The following is a 20,246-nucleotide window of genomic DNA, read 5'->3' on the forward strand; positions in this document are numbered from 1 at the left end:
CATCCTGATGTGAGCACAGAGCTAGGAAGTCAGTACTGACTGATTTTAGTGGTGAATCTCCAGCTGATTTCAGTAGGAGTAGGAAGTCAGCATATCTATTCTGCTTAGGTTATTATTCTAGGTCTGATTTTTTTATTTTTTTATTTTTTTTTTTTTGCATTTTCGTAGTTAGCTCAGATTAGAGAATGGTATATATGGTAATACTGAAATAACTAACTTCCTGGAGGTCTGTATTTATTTCTGTTTTTGATTAATCAGATGCTAATTATTGCAATTATTGGCTATAGATGACTTACTTTTTCTCTGAAAAAAAAAAAAAAAAAGGTTACATAACATCTAACATTTTAAAACCTTTGCACACAAAGATTTTGCAATCTGTTGTACAACTGCAAATTTGATATTATTCTTTCTAGGCTTATTATAGAGCACACACTGAAATCTGGAAATTTAAGATTTGCATGTCTGCTATAAAAATAGATTAGATCTGCTTAAACTCTCTGTTAGACCAGTGGAACCTATAATGTATTAAAAATGCAAATAATATTGTTAATATTGTTAATATATCATCTTCACCTTTTTGTCCTATGTCTGATTTGTTTATATGTGAGCACAAAATTAAGAGCAGGTTCAAGACTACTTGATGAGACTGAATATGTACAAATCCATGGGGTCTGATGACATGCATCCCAGAGTCCCACAGGAACTGTTTCATATAGTTGCCAATCCACCCTCCATCATTTTCAACCCTCCATCATTTTCGAAAACATTCTTGCTGTCCAATAAATGGAAAAAGGGAACCACCACTCCCATTTTTAAAACAGCAACTAAAGAATGTTTGGGAACCTACAGGCCAATTAATATCATGTCTATGCCTGGGAAGATCATGGAACAGATCCTCCCAGAAGCTATGTTAAGGCACATGCAAGAGAAGGAGTTTATCTATGACAGCCAGCATGGATTCACCAAGGACAGATCATCCCTCACCAATCTGTTGACCTCCTATAATGAATTGACAGCATCAGTAGATGAAAGGCAACAGAAATCATCTACCTGGACTTCTGAAAGGCCTTTGATATGGTCCCACATCACATTCTCATCTATCAATTAGAGATATACAGATTTGAAGTGTGGACCATTTAGTGGATAAGGAATTACTTGAGGGATCGCAGCAAGAGGGCTGTGGTCAATAACTATATGTCCAGGTGGGGTTTAGTTATTAGTGGTGTCCTCAAAGGGTTCACCATGGTACCATTGCTCTTCGACATGTCTATCAATGCTCTAAAAAGTGAGATTTTTAGTACACCTTCAGTAAATTTGCTGATGGCACTAAGCTGGATGGTGCAATTGATACAACAGAAGATTGATATCCAGAGACCTGGACAAGCTGAAAAAGTGGGCCTATGAGAAAGTAATGAGGTTCAACAAGGCTAAGTACAAGGTGTTGGATGAAAAACTTAACATGAGCCAGCAGTGCTGTCTTGCAGCTCAGAAGGCCAACTGTGTCCTCAGCTGCATCAGGAGAGGGGTGGAAGCAGGGAAAGGGAGGGGACTGTCCTCCTCTACTCTGCTTTTGTGAAGCCCTATCTGTAGTACTGTGTCCAGATCTTGGGCTCCCAGCACAAGAAAGGATGCAGAGCTGTTGGAGAGGGTCCAGAGGAGGCAACTAAGATGATCAGAAGACTGCAGCATCTTTCCTGTGAAGAAAGTTTGGGGAGTTGTGCTTGCTTAGTCTGGAGAAGAGAAGGCTCTGGGGAGACCTCATTGCATCCTTCTAGTACTTGGAGAAAGCTTATACTTAGCAGGCAAAATGACTAAAAGAGAGAAGTTCAGGCTGACAAGAATGTTTGTAGATGCTCCTCCTTGCAGGTGCTCAAAGCCAGGTTGGATGGGGTCCCAGGCAGCCCAAACTGGTGAGGGACAACCCTGTCCAGGATATTGGAACTGGATGATCTTTAATGTTTCTTCCAACCCAAGCCATGATGCTTTACGATAATTCACACACAAAAAATCTGTTTTGTTATAAATAAATTATCTCCAATGTAATGAGAAGATTTAGTTTGAATGTGTTATTAAAAATAGGTTATAAAATACGTGAAAATTATTTGTTTCTTTAAGTTTACTTTTTTTTTTTTTTAGCTTTTAATTCACTTTAACGTTTGCACCTGTTTAGAATATGTAGGCACATGCATATGTACTGATTTAATCATACTGTTTCCTTTTACATATGTCCAAAGATTAAGTGTATTAGTTATGATTAAAAGTATTATTCTACAAGAATAGTAAGATACAACAACTAAAGTGCCCTCTTGAATTATATTTCATGATATTACGATAGGTTTAATAATTTCACAAATATTTTTAAAAAAAGCACATAATAGCAACTGTACAGAAGTGCTAGATACTCTGTTATATATTTTAAGGGCAAAAATACTATAAATATATACTCAAATATGTATACATGTATATATATGTATATATACATTGTCTTCATTAAGTGCATGGTTCTAGTTAAATCAATTTCTTACTCTCTTCTGAAGTATTTATTAAGTAGTAAGGATATTTCAGTTACCTGCTCATACTTACAAATTACATTTGAATTTACCACAAAGATAGTTGTTGCATATCCATAAAAGTGGTACCTGGTTGTCACATGGAGAAGTATTCCATTAAGGACAGTCCCACCAAATGTTTCATAAGAGATCATTCTCTTTCAGAATATATTTTGCTCCTGGTAGACTTGAAATAATGAAAAATCGTCTCAGTGAATGCAAGCAAAGACAGTAGGTCATGTGTGGCTGTAGAATAAACTGAAGACCCTCCTACATGCAAGGTCATCCTAATGCTGCTTCCATTTCAAGGGGATGGGATGCACCAAGTGTTTGAAGATAGTCAGTTTATATTTACTTTCTGCCAAGATCTCACTTCTGAACATTACTTTTTTGGCATTTGTTTATACAGGCTTAATAGACACATTGCACTGAAGACATTTTAGTGTTGGAGAAGCTATGCTGAAGTAAGGCATTCTGGGGAAGACAGAAATCAGCATGTTCACAGGACAAATACTTATTTGATTGAAATGTTTTATAGACGAACCATTTTTTTTTTTTCTTTCCTGTTTTCCTTTGGTTCTGCTGACATTATGTAACTGCTGTTTTTTTAGGCTGTCATTATGAGAAGTTTACAGTTTGAGGGGTGTCATGGAGCTTAGAGTGAATTATAAATATGAGTCAATTGAATTAATGTTGTTGCAAAGAGAAGCTGCAGCCATGCTTGGCAAATACACTTCAAGAATGTGAAGTAATCCTTCTATCCTATGACAAAGCAGGGTGATGGAAGAATTCTGATGCCCACCTTGATGAAACTTTTAGTAAAACTACAACCAATTCCCAAATATGTTTTTGAGTTTTCTTTTACCATACACTCCTTTTGTTTTTACTCCCTCATTTGGCAGTCCTTATCTACTGTGAAGCCTGGAAAAATGGTTGCTGCTGCTCCTCTTTCTCTAAAACATTGTTATTAAGAGCTTGGTGATTCCTCCTGGGGACAGAATGGTGATTGCCTGCTGACTGAATGTGGGCATTTAGAAAACCACGAGAGGATTCCCAGGGCCAACATCTGGGACTGAGTAGATCCTGGAAGGAGAGTCCGTCATTGCCCTCTCTTGTTTAGCCCTTTGAGTTTTCAAAATGGTGTTCATTGGCATCTCCACCCAGTGCCAAGTCATACCATTGAATGTTTCTCGGTGCTTTCAAAGCATCCTGAAACAGAACCATGTCTGCAGAGAGAAGGACCAGTTGGTCACTTTTAAGAAGAATGAGATGAAGATTGACAGTAAGTCTAGAAAGTAGCTTTTGAAAGGAAAGTTGGAATGAACTGGCTTTGTTTAGTCTAAATAAGCCTGAAAGGGAATGCAAATTATTGCTCTAAAAACAAAGATAGTAAACAGTCCTCACAGAAGTGAAGGACTTAAAATTGTTGGATAGATTTACATTAGATCTTAGGAAAATCAACTTTCAGACATTACAGTAGTTTAAGCATCCAGAATCCTTTCTTCTTGGTAATGTGTCAAACATTTATGTTCTGCTTACTAAAGAATTATTCAGGAATCAACAGAGCATATCACACAAGCTGATTATCCTTGATGTTTTAAAGGGTAACATCCAGTTAGATCTCTTCAATTTCAAGGATTGGCCCATACAATTTATATGGACATAATATCCTCCAGTTATTGTGACTACCTATAAAAGATTGCAAGCATGAAAAAGTGTCACTGAACACTGGAAACTACATCTCTTTTTCTAGACTGGACTACAGTCAGGATGAATTACTGTGCAGCTTTGAACTACAGATGCAGACAGCTGCAAAACTCTCTGTTTTCATGCAAATTAGATGTTACTATACACTACCAATCTTGCAAGTTGCCATCAAAACCTTTTTCAGCTCCAGGAAGCTTGGATACTCTGCAAATACCCATATTATCCTGTGCAAGTTATCTGCAGAATTCACTGCAGAGATATTCTTCAAGATATCATCTTGTTGAAAATATTATATCACACAGCCTAAAAATAATCATTTCTTTCCTTAGAATTACCCTTAAATTCATTTATGTTTGTGATATGCATGGAAAAGAAGACAAAGACTAGGAAATGCAATCTAAAAAAAGCCAGGCAACAAGAATCCCCATTCACTGCACGAACAGATATTATAAAATGATCTCATCTAAATGCAACAATTTACAGCTACTTACCAAAAGCAATTTCTCCCCACCGGCAGCATTTAACCAAACAAACTTACCTTTGCGAGACTGGCAGCATTTTGTAGAATAGCATGAGGATTCTTTAATGCTTTTAGAACTTTTAAGATATAGAAAGAAAAAAAAAAAGAAAAAAAAAAAAACTGAAAAAATAGAGAAATACAGTGAAAGGAAAATTAAAGACAGCCACCCAGTCAACAAACTCCTACACATTTGGAAAAAAAAAATTCAGATATATTCTCAAATGCTTTAGGTCAGAATTTTTGGCAGTAGAATGATTACACGTGGGCAGAACTGCAGTTTCCATCATCATTATGTGGCCTGCAAACAGATTTTTGCATAACAAAAAAGAAGAGACTACAGTCTAATGAATGCACTCATTAACTCTAATGGCTTTAGCTATAGATTGAGGGGGAGAGGGACCTTAGAAAAGAAAAAATCAGCTCAGCTCATCCCCAGACACTGCTTCACTTTCAATTTAGAAAATAAATGGAAATGTTTACAAAAGAGAGGGTGGGGAATCTATTTTTGTTGTATACATGTTTCTCTTACCATTTTGTCTAATCTTAGAAGCAGTGCTTGAGAAATGTGTGCTGAATATTCCAGGTAGCTTCACACAGATCCTGAAGATCCTAAAGCTATATTTCCAGGTTGCTGTTATTGACTCGCACCATTTTGGTGATCATAACTTGTCTAGAACCAGTAACGTGAAAGTTGGTTTGGGCACAATGACTTATTTAATAGAAGAAAACAGGAGAATTTAGGTCATCTGACTCTGCAATTAATGCATTACGTCATGAAGAAATTTGTGTGCACTTTGGGAAAGATCAGCTTAAATATCCACATTTTCATTTTATTATGTATGATAATTTCTTAGTTAGACAATCCAAATACATTCTTAATAACACACACCCTGCAAGGAGAATGGTTTCACATTTCAACATGTCAGGAAGATCACTCTAAATCTTTCCCCATAATGTTGTTTGAGAAATGTATCTACAATCCTTCTTTTCACAACAAAATAAATGAAAGGAAGCAGTACTGTCTTTATTTACAGTAACTTTGAAAGGACAGGGAATTAAAAAAAGAAAAAAAAAAAAAGGATAAACATTTCTAGTACAGAAGAAAAAAATATATATTTTAATTTAAAATATCTTAACTATGTAAGAAGTTATCTACTTCTAATGAGATTTTTTTCCCCATTTCTTTCACCCTGTGCATGACGATGTGTTTTTCTGGATGGGCTATTTTGGTTCTTTAGAATAGGAATCCTGAACTCTACTGGGCATGAGCCCCCTTCACACTGCTGAATACTCCAACTGCATCATTGGAGTTAGCTGTGTTTACAAGTCAAGCACACTGTTAATCCCAATCAATTTATTTTTTTTGTTGATGCTTCAACAAACAACGATGCGAAAAGAATTAAGGCAAAATGACATGAACATCTGAAGAAACTGTGAGGGAGGAGCAGTATTTTAATTTTCTTTGCATCCACTCTTCTTATCCAATGGGTTTTTATGCAATCCGCATTCCCAGACATGTAAAATAAAGTACAAAAATAAATACAGGAGAGAATTCACATAGTCAGGTAGTTCACTGTCCTCCCTTTGTCAAGGAAAGGCTGTTGACATCACAGGAGTATCTGCATCACTTGTTCTCTAACATCCCCTCAAGTCACCAATCTCTTCCACTTCCTTACACTCTTTCCTTGAGGAACGTTATTCTGGTGTTTAACTGAGTCTTTCTCCTTCCAAGTTAAGTCATGAATGCTTATATCAAGATGACCAACAGATTACAATCTTTCTGCTGCAGTTTTTTATATACTTGAACACAGTTATGCCATCTCTTTCCAGGTGTCATCTTTAGTTCTTTAGTGTACGAACCTACAGCTAATTGAATCAATCCTGCTCACTACACCACCTTCACACTTCTTGGCTGACACCTTACTTCTATTGCTTCTGTCAGTTATGCTAACTAGTTCTTTTCTCAACTGTGAAGTTTGATACCAAAAGCTGTCCTAGTTTTGTCTTTGGTAGCTTTCTCTCTGCAGACTGACACTTTCTTTATTCATTCCTCTCACAATGAAATGGTTAGAGAACCAGTCACTGTTACTCCTAATGTCCTGTATTTGTTGTGGCATGACCTTTTTTAATTTTATCACTGTCTTACTCATAATGAAATTTTCATTCATGATGGTCCTTGATTATCTGACCTTGCTCCTGCTTTGCATGTATTTCCTTCTCTGACTTGGTCACTCTCATGTCTTACTGTATTTACTGCCCTTTCACTGCAATGCACTAAATTTATTCTGTTTGCACAAAGTGTTTTTTAACTCTTAAGTTCTTTAGATTTTTTTCCAACTGATGCAATCTTGAAATTGAGGCTTAGTGAAGCCTGTTATTTTTCTTTTCCTCTTTTAAAAGTCGTAAACGCTATTTTCCATGACTGTTCTCATCCAATTTTCTTTCTGTGTTAACCTTCTCAAGCTGTCCCCATCTACCTTGTGGTTAAACAGAAGAGACTCCTACCTTGTTTTAATAGATATAACCTGTATCCAAACAGTGTTGTCTGTGCTTGCCAAGAACTTGATAAACAAGCTACTACTACTACTCGTCAGTGTCATCAGGTCCTGTGATTTGAAGAATGCTCTGGTGGCTGCACACAAAAAGCCCTCTCTGCATTTCCTTCCAGATTTGATGGTTTTAAGCAAACATATATCACAGGAGAGACCATATCTTTGTCATTGGTAAACAGAGCTAATTGGGATTATTCACTCTGGAGAAGAGGAGGCTCGGAGGAGACCTTATCTCTCTCTACAACTCCCTGAAAAAGGAGGTTGTGACGTGGTGGGGATTGGCCTCTTCTCTCAGGTAACAGTGATAGGATGAGAGGGAATGATCTCACGTTGCACCAGGGAAGATTCAGAATGGGTATTAGAAAAAAAAATTCTCAGAAAGAGTAGTAATGCGTTGGAACAGGCTGCCCAGGGGGTGAGTGGAGTCACTGTTCCCAGATTTTGAGAAATGGAGATGTGGTACTGAGTGATATGGCTTAGTGGGCATGGTAGGGATGGGTTAATGGTTGGACTTAATGATCTTGCAAGTCTTTTCCAATCTCAGTAACTCTATAATTCTATGACCAGTAATCAATGGCCCTAATTCCTTCAGTGTTCTGCATCTCTGAACACATGAATGAAACTGATTTATGAGGCAACAAATCTTCTTTATTTCCTTCTCCTGCTTTTCCTGAAACCATTCTGTCTTGTTTATATTATCCATTCATTTATGTTTGCCTAATGGTCTGTTCTGAGCAATTGTTGATACATATGGATCTTATCATAAAAGCTGTGTATGTTCTCTCATTTAGCTTATTAGTAGCACTTCTGTTTCTTTGTCCTGTTTACAGTGAAGTGCAATTCTATTTATGTGCAAATTCTGTAAAAGTTATCCTCAGTATGGGAGAACCTCTTGAAGTGGCCTGGCTCTCCCAAAAGAGTCCTATATTACTTGCAAAGGCAAATGTGGAAAAATGAAGGGATGATCCCAAATCTCAAATTATATCTTTCTGTATTGCCCATAAAGATGGCTGCTGGTCCTTCTAATTTGCTGTGATGGCAATGATATAAGTTGGGTTCAAAAACAACAACTGCATTTCCTTCTGTGGCAAAAGCAATGCTTAAACTATTAGATGCCTTCAAGGAAAGTTACCGTGCCGTCATTTGAGGAGAAAAGAGATTAGAGTCAAATGCTCCATTTCAAACTGCAAGCACATGCTCATTCTGTAAAAGGGCACAAGTGAAAAGCACCAGGGCTCAGTACATCAGAAGAGGACTGGAAAGCAATGTGCCTAAGCACGGGAAAAAAAAAAAGACATCAGTTAGACTCATCCTATCTGCCAATTTTGGGTGCCAGAGCACCTTACTTCTACTGAACCAGCAGACTTTAGTGATAAGTAACAGCAGTTTGAAACTTCTGTGACACAGCAAACAACGGGGTACAATATCCTTGGCTACTACAGTAAAATTAAGTCATTAGAAGAAAAAAGGTTTAAAGAGGGACTGGGAGGTCTGTGTAAAAGTAAGCAGGTACCTCCCTGCCCCCTCCTCCCTCACCTTCACAACTGCTGCTAAGTTTAGAGGATGGCATGGGTCTGATCTCACAGATACAGCTATCTCATCCTGTCTTCAACATCCCATAAGTGTTGTTACTCTTCTATGGGTGCAGAATCAAAATATCACACTTCTGGAGTTTTTGCATTTCCATGCAAACCTGTTTTCCAGCTTCACTTTCACTGTCTTTTTAGGCACTAGCCTAGATTTGCTTTGCCGCCTGGTCTATCTAAGGCATTGATGTCTCTACAATATACACTTTGAATACATCTTTTATATAAACCTCCAAAGAACCTTTTGCCCAAGAAGCTAAGCTGAAATGTTTATTTGAATGAAAAGCCGTTCTGCTGATTTAAGTCTTTCTGTGGAGAAGTTGAAAAGAGTTATGCAATTTGAAGCTTTTATTTCTCTGTTTTTAGTAACTTAAAGTTTTGGAATTATATCTCTGCTATAAATCTTCTTAGAGGAGATAACTATTCATAAAGTAAGACTATAAATTTTATAGCACTCTGTTGGATTAGGTCTACAAAGCTATCCATCTGAAAAATGGTAAAGAAATTAATTACAGGAAACAAGTTTCTTTTTAAGCTTTTTATGAGACAACTCATAAAGTTCTGATACTGACAGCACAGCTCTATGTCTGTTAAATTCTATTCAGTATTACTATAATTTTGTAAACCATCAGAAAATTGTTCACTTTTTGCATTCATAAAACCTGCTGGATTTTGTGAGGTCGGATAATATTGCTTAAAATATTGCCAAAGGTTAAGATGAATGCTTCAAAGCAAAAGTAAAATCATTCATAAATGTAAAAAGCCTGCAGATTTTATCACAAAATAATTCACAAATGGCAGTAAATCTTTGACTACACATGTTCTGAAGGCAGATGGGGAGTATTTGCCCATAGTGAGCTTCCTGAATTCATTTGGCATCATTACCTCCTATGTTCATTCCTCATAGGATCTAAGCTTAAAGGTAAATTTTTCAGATGTTGTATTCAGGCTCAAAATTAGTGTTCAACTTTGTCCTTTCATGAATGCGTACTCTTTTTTCTGAAGAAATCAGCGTATTTGAAATCTGCAGCATATTTAACAGTCTCTTCATTTTCCTCTCAGACACTGGATGTTATTTTTGCTACTGGTGAAAGAGCTATTTATTGACATTGCAGCTGCACTTGTAAGATGTAGTCAAGGGTCCGGGCTTCATGGTAAAAGTGTCTTGTGCAGAAATTGTCACTGTGTGAGGTCGTGACTTCTGCAATATGTAATGACAGCTCAGTCCCTGTGTAGAGAACAGGGGATGCGCTGGGAGCCAGGTGACTGCAGCAGATTTCCTGCTTGCTCTTGAATGCAGAAGCAAAGTTTAAACCAGAAAGCAGATGATCAAAATAGAACAACAGAACCATACAGCTAAAAGTCACCTACATCGGTTACTCTATGACTAGCTTAAAATAGTGAGAGCTAGCTTTGAACAACTCATGAAGTTTTAAAGTAAGATAAATTAAGATGTTTTTATCCTCCAGTTATTTGACCTTTAGGATTTAAAGGTGCTCTCTACAATCATTAACATCAGTGACTTTCTAGAGGAAAAACAAAGAGTCTGGGAATACTCTGTAATTCTGTAAGACCTGTGGCTTTTGAAAAACTGAAATATCATGCTCATGATAAAGGAGTAGGAATTTCAAACACTGATGAGATATGCATATTTTTAGTAGAGTCGAGTGAAACTTCATAAATTCAATACTGCCAGGGAAGTCCATTATGAAACCAGAGAGAGGGGAATTACCCTGAGAAGTTTGTGACATTTTGTTTTATCTGTGCCTTCAGTCACTTCTGCTAGCTACTTGCGGTCAGTGTGTTGCAAGTTCTGAGAGGTTAACCAAACGGGATTAAAATTCTGAGTGCCTTGCAAGTCTGTAATACTCCAGCCACCATCGACCAAGAAATAGAAGCAATGCATGACATCTGCTTAGTGCTCTGCCCAACTTCATTAGTCATGTCTTCAGAGAGGATTTATTGCTTCAGATGCAATGCCATGCGATCACAGCAGCTGAGCTATGAGCTGGTCTTTCTGCTTGAGCAGTGTCAACTCATTCAAAATTTGCTTCTAGCTCTTTGTGCCGTGCCCCACTGCACATTAGAGGCATGGTGTGCAACACAGGGTTGCCTTTCACAGCCTGCCAGCACTGTCAGAAATCCTATCCTCAAGGCTGTCCCCTTTCGGGTAGGAGAAGCATCATCCGAGTGTCAGTAAAACACCAAATCCAACATTTTTCTTCCCAGAGCTCACGTGAACTTTTATGTGGTGCAGAGCTGTGTCTATACACAACAGATTTTGGGACATGTGATTTGTAATGTTGTTTGAATTATGTGAAGGATGTATAAAATCTCAGTAGAAGGTGCCAGTTACAAGCAAACATAAGGAAAAGGAAAAGCTGAATCTTAGTAGGAATGTTATTCCTTTCAGTGTCTAAAGGGGACTATAAGAAAGAAAGAGAAAGACTCTTAAGCAGGGCCTGTTGTGATAGAACAAGGGGAAATGGTTTCCAACTAAAAGAGGGGACATTTAAACTGAATAACAGGAAAATGTTTTTTACAACAAGGGTGGTGAGGCACTGGCACAGAGTGCCCAGAGAGGTGGTGGACGCCCCATCCTTGGAGACACTCAAGGTCAGACTGGACACAGCTCTGAGCACCTGATGGAGCTGTAAGCATCCCTGTTCATTGCAGGGTAGTTGGACTAGATAGCCTTTAAAAATCCTTTCCTGAAATGATTCTTTGATTCACTGCAGGTGCATTACTAAGCTGCAGTCCGAGTCACAGGTGTGAGCATGTGCTCTCAGGATCTTAATTTTGTTTTTGAGAAAGCCCTTTTCTTACTCCATTGAATAGTCAATGCTGTCTATGTTTACCCCTGCAGTGATGGCTGGGCAGACAGGTACGATGTGACAGACGGGTATCAGCGTGAAGCTGTTGGTGGAATAACAATCAAGCTCCAGTCTCCTGATGTTAAATGGTTTGATGATTACTACTTGGAGCTTCGGCCAGAAACCAATCACCGAAATCCATGGTTTCAGGAATTTTGGCAGCACAGGTTCCAGTGCCGTCTGGAAGGGTTTCCTCAAGAGAATCCTAAATACAACAAGACTTGCACAAGTAAGTGAAATTATTTCTGTTGCTGCATAAACCAGTGTGACTGAAGGTGTGCTGAACAGCTCATGTTGAGCTGATACAACCTCGTCCAGTGGAATAGCAGTTGAAATAAAAGAGGTTGGAATTGCAACCCTTGCTCTTTCCAGAATGACAACAGCTACAATTTTAAAAGTACTCAGCTCTCTTAAGAAACAAATGGATTGTACCACAGCACTTAACTACTCTCAATATTTGAAAAACTTGGTGCTGCTCTGTTCTTTTAGGCATCTATCTATTTTCAAAAACATTGTCTTCCAATATTCAGTGCTTATTTTATGAAACATGGTTAATCATACTTTCTGATCTCAGAATTAAAGAGTCTATTTACTAAAAAATTATCTGAAGTGCAGATGATAATGATGAAGATTCTTTTATTATTTCAGATAGAAGTCTATCTGGTTTGAAAGATTTCATTTGGATTTCTTTCAGATGTGAGTCACTTTAGGAAATGCCATTTTGACAAAGCTGATATTTTTCATGAAATTATATTGATTTTAGCAAAAACTGCCACAACATTTTGTCATTTTTGCAAAACAGCAACTTTTTTTTCTTCTAGAAAGATGTGATGCTTATTTAAGGATTTTTGTTTTTCTTTTGCTAATTATTCTTTATCTCATGAGATTCCTTTCAGTACTAAGACGATGCTCCATTGCATTGTTTTCTTGAGGGGCATAAACATTTTAGTTTTGGTTGAAACATCCTTCATCCTTTATTTGCATGAAATCCATGAACTACAATTGAAGTTTAAGATACTCTTTGCAGGGCTGATACCAATTTGAGGTATCCTGCGTTGCTGTCCTACAGCATGGAGAAAATTGGTGCAAGCCTTAAAAGCAGACACTGTGACTCCATGTTCACCAAAGTGAATGTCACTACATATGTAACATCAATTTTTTCCAAGCATGTTCAGATACACGAATACTCTCATGCCTTTCCCATACCCTAAGATGATGGCAGTGACTGTAAACCAACAAGTCTGTGAAAGGAAAGCTATGTCATAGTCCTTGCTCACTTTCTCATTATTTGAATTTTTGAAATGGTTTCAAACAGTTTGAAAAAGAAGGAAGTGAAAGAGGAGACCTAATGGTCAGCTGTCCTGATGGTGAGTGGGAGATGTAGCACTGAAGCTCTTCAGACACAGTAAGGCATTAATCTGAATCTCTCTCTTTCGCCAAGTTACACATAAAAGACAGATGTCAGGCTTTTCTTCAGATTTCCAACAGATTTGCTCTCACTGGAAAATGGTCTTGGAATTGAATATCTTTCATAGAGAACAGGACCCCTCAGTGGGCACCCTGGAATGGTCCCATGCTGGGCATCAGTGCAACCACACCTCTAAGCCCCAAGGGACATTCCCTCCTAAAAATGTCAGATTTCCACACACCTGTGAGACCAAGAAATGGCTTTTGGGGATTAAAGTTTTTAGCTTTACACAAGAAAGAAATCCCACCTAAGTCCCCTTTAAGGTTTATAAACCTTTTGATTTGTACATTATTGCAGAGGAATTTTGCAGCTGAGGTGGAAATTGAATCTAGAAATCTCAAAATCTCACTGTATGCCTTTAACATTCAATTGACCTTCTTCTGGCATCTTTTTCTGCTAACCTTCCAACACAGCCCAACACAGATTGTATTTGCTTTATTGACAGGTACTGCATATTGAGCAGTGAACTTCATTGATTTCTCCACAATAATGTAGATCTCTTTCCTGAGATGTCAGTACAGTAGATATGACCAGATATAAGTTCATAAAAATCTGTTTTCTATCAGTGTGCTGGATCAGCAGTGACATTTCAACTAGATTTTTCGGTGTATCCTCCTTTTTTTACTTATTTCCTACAAGCACTGGGAAAATCTAATTTCTGGATTATATGAAAGATCAGTCAGTGTGAAACATGGGTGCCTACAGAGTCTTTTATAGGGACTAAAATAAAATTCATCCCTGCAAAAAATTTATCGCAGGATAAAGTACAATTCACCATTAAAAAATAAAATAAAATAAAATAAAAAATTAGGGGTCCAGAAAGATGTCATTTTAAACATGAAGTCTTTCAGTTGTGGGTATGAGACAACTCAGTCACAGACCTTAAATAGCACATTTGAAACAGCACTCATCACAGGAACTTTTCCCACAAGGAAATCTTAAATGAGCTACAAATTAAGTAGGTTCCTAAACTCAAGGAATTTCAAACACACAAAGAAATGCATAAGAACCACAATCTGCTGAACTGTAAATCAAGGATGGAGAAAAAACTAATCTTCCAAATATATTGTTCGAATTATTTTTCCTTCAGCTTTATTGTCATATTCATTGGTAGGCCATGATGGCTATAGTAAAAGAACAAAAAATGGTTTATAATAGCTTTAATTCTTTCTTATTGCTGCAGGGCAGAAAATGTTAATTTATTTCTGGAATTCATCAGATTAAGGACACTATTCCACAGCAATCAATGAGTCTTCTCATTAAAATTGTGCAGGATTTTCACACACAGAAAACCCTTAGTCATCACATTACTCAGTTTTATAGTTGTGGTTGTGGTCTAGATACATCAAAATTCTGAAAAGGAAATTCAGTGACTGTGGTGGTTTAACAGTTGATGGATGTCTCTGCTCTCTCACTTTTCCTCCTCAGAAGGACAAGTTGAGAAAACGTGATAAAAAATGTAGAAAACTCATGTGGCTTGAGACAAAGACAGGGAGATTGCTCATCAATTACCATCCTGGATGGCACAGGGTTATGGGCAATGGAGACTGCTCTCTGTCCATAACATGTCCTCTCTGAGGCTCCTCCATGGTCACCCTGCTCCACATGGCTCCCTCCCACAGCCATCCTTCCACATGCAGCTCTCTCAGCACTGCTCCATCATGACTCCATCCCATGGACCCTACCCTTCAGGCTCTGCTTCAGCACAGTCCCATGGGTGGCAGCTCCTCCAGCCCACCTGACCCACCATGGGCTCTTCTCCAGCTGCTGCAGCTCTGGCCCAGGGCTGCTCCTGTGGGGGTATCATGAGCTGAGCCTTCTCCAGCCTCATCCACTGCTGCACAGTGGGCTCTTCCATGGCTGTGTGTGGAGATCTGCTCCATGTGGTGCCCATGGGATGCAGGGGGACATCTTGCTCCTCTGTGGGCCTCTCTGTGCCTGGAGCACCTCCTGCCCTCTTCCTGCACTGCTTCTGGGGGCTGCAGGGTGCCTAACTTTAACCACATCAAATTTTGAGTCTGGAGTTCTCTCACTTCAGGATTCATAAGTGTAATGACAACACTTGACCTCCATGGTCACCAGCATTTTGTAGACTGTCCTGAGAACCCCTGAGTGCCAATGTGTATGTATGTTGCTTCAGATTTATCCTGATAAGAAAACAGAACTGAGCCCTTCATTTTACTTAGGTAAATACATTCTCTTCTCCAACAATTGCATACAAAATCCAGACAAGCAAAATAAAACAAAAATAAGGTAAAGGGATTTCCCAAGATCCCAATTAAAGATACTGAGCTTATTGAAAAATGCTTACTACTACTTGGGATAATGATAAAAATAAAAACATAGGGCTGATTGGTGTTGATTGATGAGGCCATTATCAAATGAAGTCTGTTGTGACAAGAGAAGGGGAAAAGATTTCAAAATGAAAGAGGGGAGAATTAAATTGGATACAAGAAAGAAATTTATTACAATAAGGTTGGTGAAGCACTAGAAGAACTTGCTTAGAGATCTGTTGGCTGCCTGTCCCTGGAGGCATTCAAGATCAGCCTGGATTGGACTCTGAGCCCCTGATCTAGCTGTAGATGTCCCTGCTCATTGCAGGGGTGTTGGGCTAGATGATCTTTAAACTTCTCTTCCAACTCAGATGATTCTATCATAGAATCGTAGAATTACTCAGGTTGGAAAGAACCTCGAGGATCATCAAGTACCTTAACTCTAACAACCCTCTGCTAAACCATATCTCCGAGCACCACATCCAAACGGCTCTTAAACACATCCAGGGACGGTGACTCAACCACCTCCCAGGGAGCCTATTCCAATGTTTAGCCACCCTTTCTGTAAAGAAGTGTTTCCTAACATCCAACCTAAACTTACCTTGGCACAAATTGGCACATTTCCCCTCGTCTTGTCACCTGTCACCAGTGAGAAGAGACCTACCCCGCTCTCACTGTAAGCACCTTTCAGGTACTGGAAGAGAGTAATAAGGTCTCCCCTCAGCCGCCTCTTCCCCAGACTATGACTATGAGTCTATGAGTGTTAAAAGCAAAAATCATTACTTTAGTGGGAAAAAAAAATAAATTATTCTCTGTCTACTGGCTCTAACATCATGAGAAATAAGCAAGTGTTAACAATATAAGCAACTTAGTTAAACAGTAAGAAAATAAGTACAGGTATGAAATGAATAGAATATAAAGGTATGAAAAACAAGACTGTGAAATTACCCAAATAATAAAAGCAAAAAAAAAAAAAAAAAAACCCAACCAATCTAAAGCCATTTGTTATTCACTGCAACAAGCCACCTGCAGACCACAAGTGTCAGAGTGAAGAGTGTAAAATGCATCTTGAACAGGACACATGTAATGGCCTCTGAACACCAGGCATTTTACAAGAATTGAATTTGGCTTCCCCTCTGACATCAGTCAGATTTTTTTTTTATTATCTCATACCACAATGCAGTGAAGGTCGTGAGTAGGTGTGCAACTTGATCCAGATGAGTAACACTACCTGATGATCATTTTCAGGTCAAAGAAGGTTAATCCAGTGCTTTGCTATCAATTGCCCTTGCACCTTTAAATATTAGGTGTGTATGTGTTTGCTTGCTCAGAAGCAAGTCTGTTCATCAGAAATCAAATTCCTTTTGCTTCTGGTAAGGGCGTTTACAGTGCGTATTAGGACAAAAAGAAAACCCAGTTCAAAGGAAGTATGTTGTGAAATTCTAGTGGAAAAAGCCAAGTCATCAAAGTTAGCTGGAGCAAAAGCAGATTTATTTCATCATTGTTTGTTAAATTAATCCTTTTCCCTCTGCTCTTAAATCACTTGATTTTTCCCATAATACATAAAATCCAGATGCATAGATAGAACAGATTTTTTTTAAGTACTACTTAAATGTAGATCAAAACCACAATATACAACTCAAGTATCTCTGATCTAAGGATCAATGAAGAGGAAAGAAGTAGAGGCTAATGCTGATGAAGCATTGTAACATCTAAGTTTGACACACAGAAGGTAAGCCTTCAAAAAGTACTGATAGCTTTGTTAAAAGGCACAATAGAAATAAGAATCATAAGGAAGGTTGTGGATCCTTTTTGCAGGTATTTATTTATAGCAGGGTCCTGACATTAAATACTGTGGTTTGAAGCGGCAAGGGAGAAAACACAAAGGGAAGTGATGAAAGATGAATTAAGCATAGTCAGAGATCAACCTCATAGGACACAGAGAGCACAAAAAATGAGGAAAGCTGCTTTTGTCCAACATGCTAGGTGCCAAGGAGTCAGTGGAGGGTTATAAGGAAGAAAAACATGCTCAACATGATGAACGGGGAAAATGAAACTTGCAGTAACATCATGAATGGGTCTTAGCAGGCAGTGTTTCCTGTCCTGGTTTAATCATGTGGCTCCTCTGAAATAAAAACACTTCATTGACAGCAATGACAGCAATGAAGAACAAGGTTAAGAGTGAAAGAGTTTATTTGCAGAAAGGGAGATCTGGGATAAATGTGAGAAAACTGTTGCAGCTAAATGTACAGAAAGGCGCATAAAGCATAAATACAGAAATTATCAACCTCTTTGCTGAAATTCTTCCAGCTACAGATACTATTAATGAGGTCAAAACAACCCAGAGAGAAAATCCTGGAGTTTCATTTCAACCGGAATTTTGTTTAACAAATGGCCTTTTGATGTACCCTGACAGAATTTAGGAATCACACCTAACTGCACAGTCTTTGCACTGCAACATGCTAATTAGTAATCTATTAGTTAAGTTCAAGCTCAAGTGCCAAAATTGGTTTAGTCAAAACTGAGTAGATAGAAAGGCCACCCCTTGTCAGAGTGGATGGCTTATTTTCCATATTTCAAGGAATGTGTCCCATTTAAATCCCATATTCCCCGAACGTGTGACAGTCCCACACTTTTATCTTTAGATTGCAAATGAAAACAAATCAAAAGAAATGACTTCAAAATTTATTTATATTTTTTTAAAAGTAAATCAAAGCACATTTTAATTCTCCTGAGTACATCCTGTCTGTCTCTCAGTGATGTGTTTGGGCATTGTATAGCTGAGGAATGGTCCAGACCTCATTTTTATGGCCCACGTCTAAGATCTGGAACTCTAACACAGCTTATCACTTACTTTTACCATAATATTGGTTCAGGTCCAAAAAATTCCAAAGGCAGAGCAGCTGCAAGGTCTAGCACTGACTTTTCCAGAGGCTTAATACAAGCTGAGCTAAGAGCCTTATATAGACATGTCACTGCTTTTCTGGCTCACAGAGCAGCGTGGCACTGATGATTGCTACCTGGTCTGTTATACCTATTTGAAAGACTTCCTATATGCACTGAACCTGATTTTAAAATCTGTTACACAAATTCTGGAATAACTTCAGTATTTCCTCTGCTATTACTGAGTTCCTCAGTAACTCTTCCAAAACCTGACTACAAACCTTCATCTATTTTTCTTTTACCCCATGCTCCCCATTTTCCTTCTTCCATACTTAGGATCCTTTGATGATACACTGTTCTACTGTGGATGCATCGCTTTTATTACCATTCTCACTGATTGTCTGAACCTTGAAAGAGATGTAGAAAATAGTAATGCAATTTTATGGGTAATGAATGTAAATCATAATTAATTATATCCAGATTTTATATCTTTCATATTAGATAGGTGAATTGGAGTAATTCTCATCGTCCTTTTATCTCAGGAATTCAACTTCTTACATGTATACAAAATATTTAGGGCACTAAGATGTGCAAGGGGAGGTTCAGGTTAAATACTAGTAAAAACTTCTCATAAAGACTGGTATTGTGGTAGAATTGGCTGCCCAGGGAGGTGGTGGAGTCACCCAGGAGGTGTTCAATATGGAGATGTGACACTGAGGGATGTGGTTAGTGGGCATAGTAGGGATGGGCTGATGGTTGGACTAGGTGATCTTAGAGATCTTCTCCAACCTTAATTATTCTGTGATTTTGTGATTTCAAACAAGCATGTCTGCAAGTGCAGAAAGTTTTGCTTTTGCTTCTGTAGCTGTTGTGTTTGATTGTAATTTATAATCAAAGAAATTGAATTCTGTAGAAGGCGAAGAATAATATTGTTACTAAGAAAGCAGTGTGAGGAAATGGAAATCTATTTATTTACCTACCCTGAGGCTTATAGTCACCATTACTTTCTTTACTGATTTTTCCAAACTTAGTAATAAAAGCCAAATTTTCATAGACCCCCAAGGATTCAGGTCAGCCTCCAGTCAGAGTTGTGAGAGCCCTCAACATACCTTGCTCTTGTAGAATTAGACAGGAGTAGACAACAAAGTTGACCAAGGATTGCATTTTGGACAGTGGATTTGGTCCTTCAGCCCTGCCTGAATCTAAACTTTTGTTGATAATGCTCACATTAAGAATAATGGCACCAGCACTGGCTTTCAGTTGCACAATAATGAAAATTAGAACTGGTTGAAAACATTTGGTGAGTGGATTGCACTGGAAGATATTTACTTGTCAAATCTAAAAAATGCTATAACAGCATGTTGACTCAGTGACATACAATTTGAAAGAAAGGCATTGAAATGAATCACTTTTTTTTTTTTTTTTTAATTGTTTTCTCATCTCAGTAGCACTGTGGTGTTTTGTTTCAAGTTTATAATTTGTTTTTACCTTGTTCATGTGTTGAGGTGTTTTTTTGGAATGTTCCAAACTAAGTCTTCAGCTCCTTAATCAAAGCTAACTTGGTTAGGCACGAACCCAGTGCTTAATTTTGGTCCAGATAAACAGCCTTCTCTCCATTCTATAGACTCCAGTCAATTCTTCACTGAAGTGATGCATATTTCTGGGGTGACAAACCTGGTTCCATCCTGTCCAGAACTTGCAGCTCCAAGGAAGATATTGAGCACACTTCAGACCTAAAAAGCCCTGCACAATAATGTGCAGCAGACTATCCCTGCCATACCTTAGTGACAAAAGACAGCCTCTCCTGATTTTGGTTGGAGATATTCACTAAGAAA

General features: G+C 38.1%; 1 protein-coding gene across 6 annotated transcripts in view; it reads left to right on the top strand.

Annotated features, from left to right (window-relative positions):
* Positions 1-20,246, top strand: part of GRM5 (glutamate metabotropic receptor 5) — a 249,549-nt gene that overhangs the window by 176,786 nt on the left and 52,517 nt on the right. For all 6 annotated transcript variants that reach the window (XM_090134072.1, XM_090134071.1, XM_031612458.2 and 3 more), the window contains one exon: positions 11,781-12,016. In XM_090134072.1, the coding sequence (XP_089990198.1) occupies positions 11,781-12,016 (236 nt within the window). The remainder of the gene's footprint in view (positions 1-11,780; positions 12,017-20,246) is intronic.

This window comes from Phasianus colchicus, chromosome 1 (genome assembly GCF_987193195.1).
Source record: "Phasianus colchicus chromosome 1, bPhaCol1.hap1.1, whole genome shotgun sequence".
Lineage (NCBI taxonomy): Eukaryota > Metazoa > Chordata > Aves > Galliformes > Phasianidae > Phasianus > Phasianus colchicus.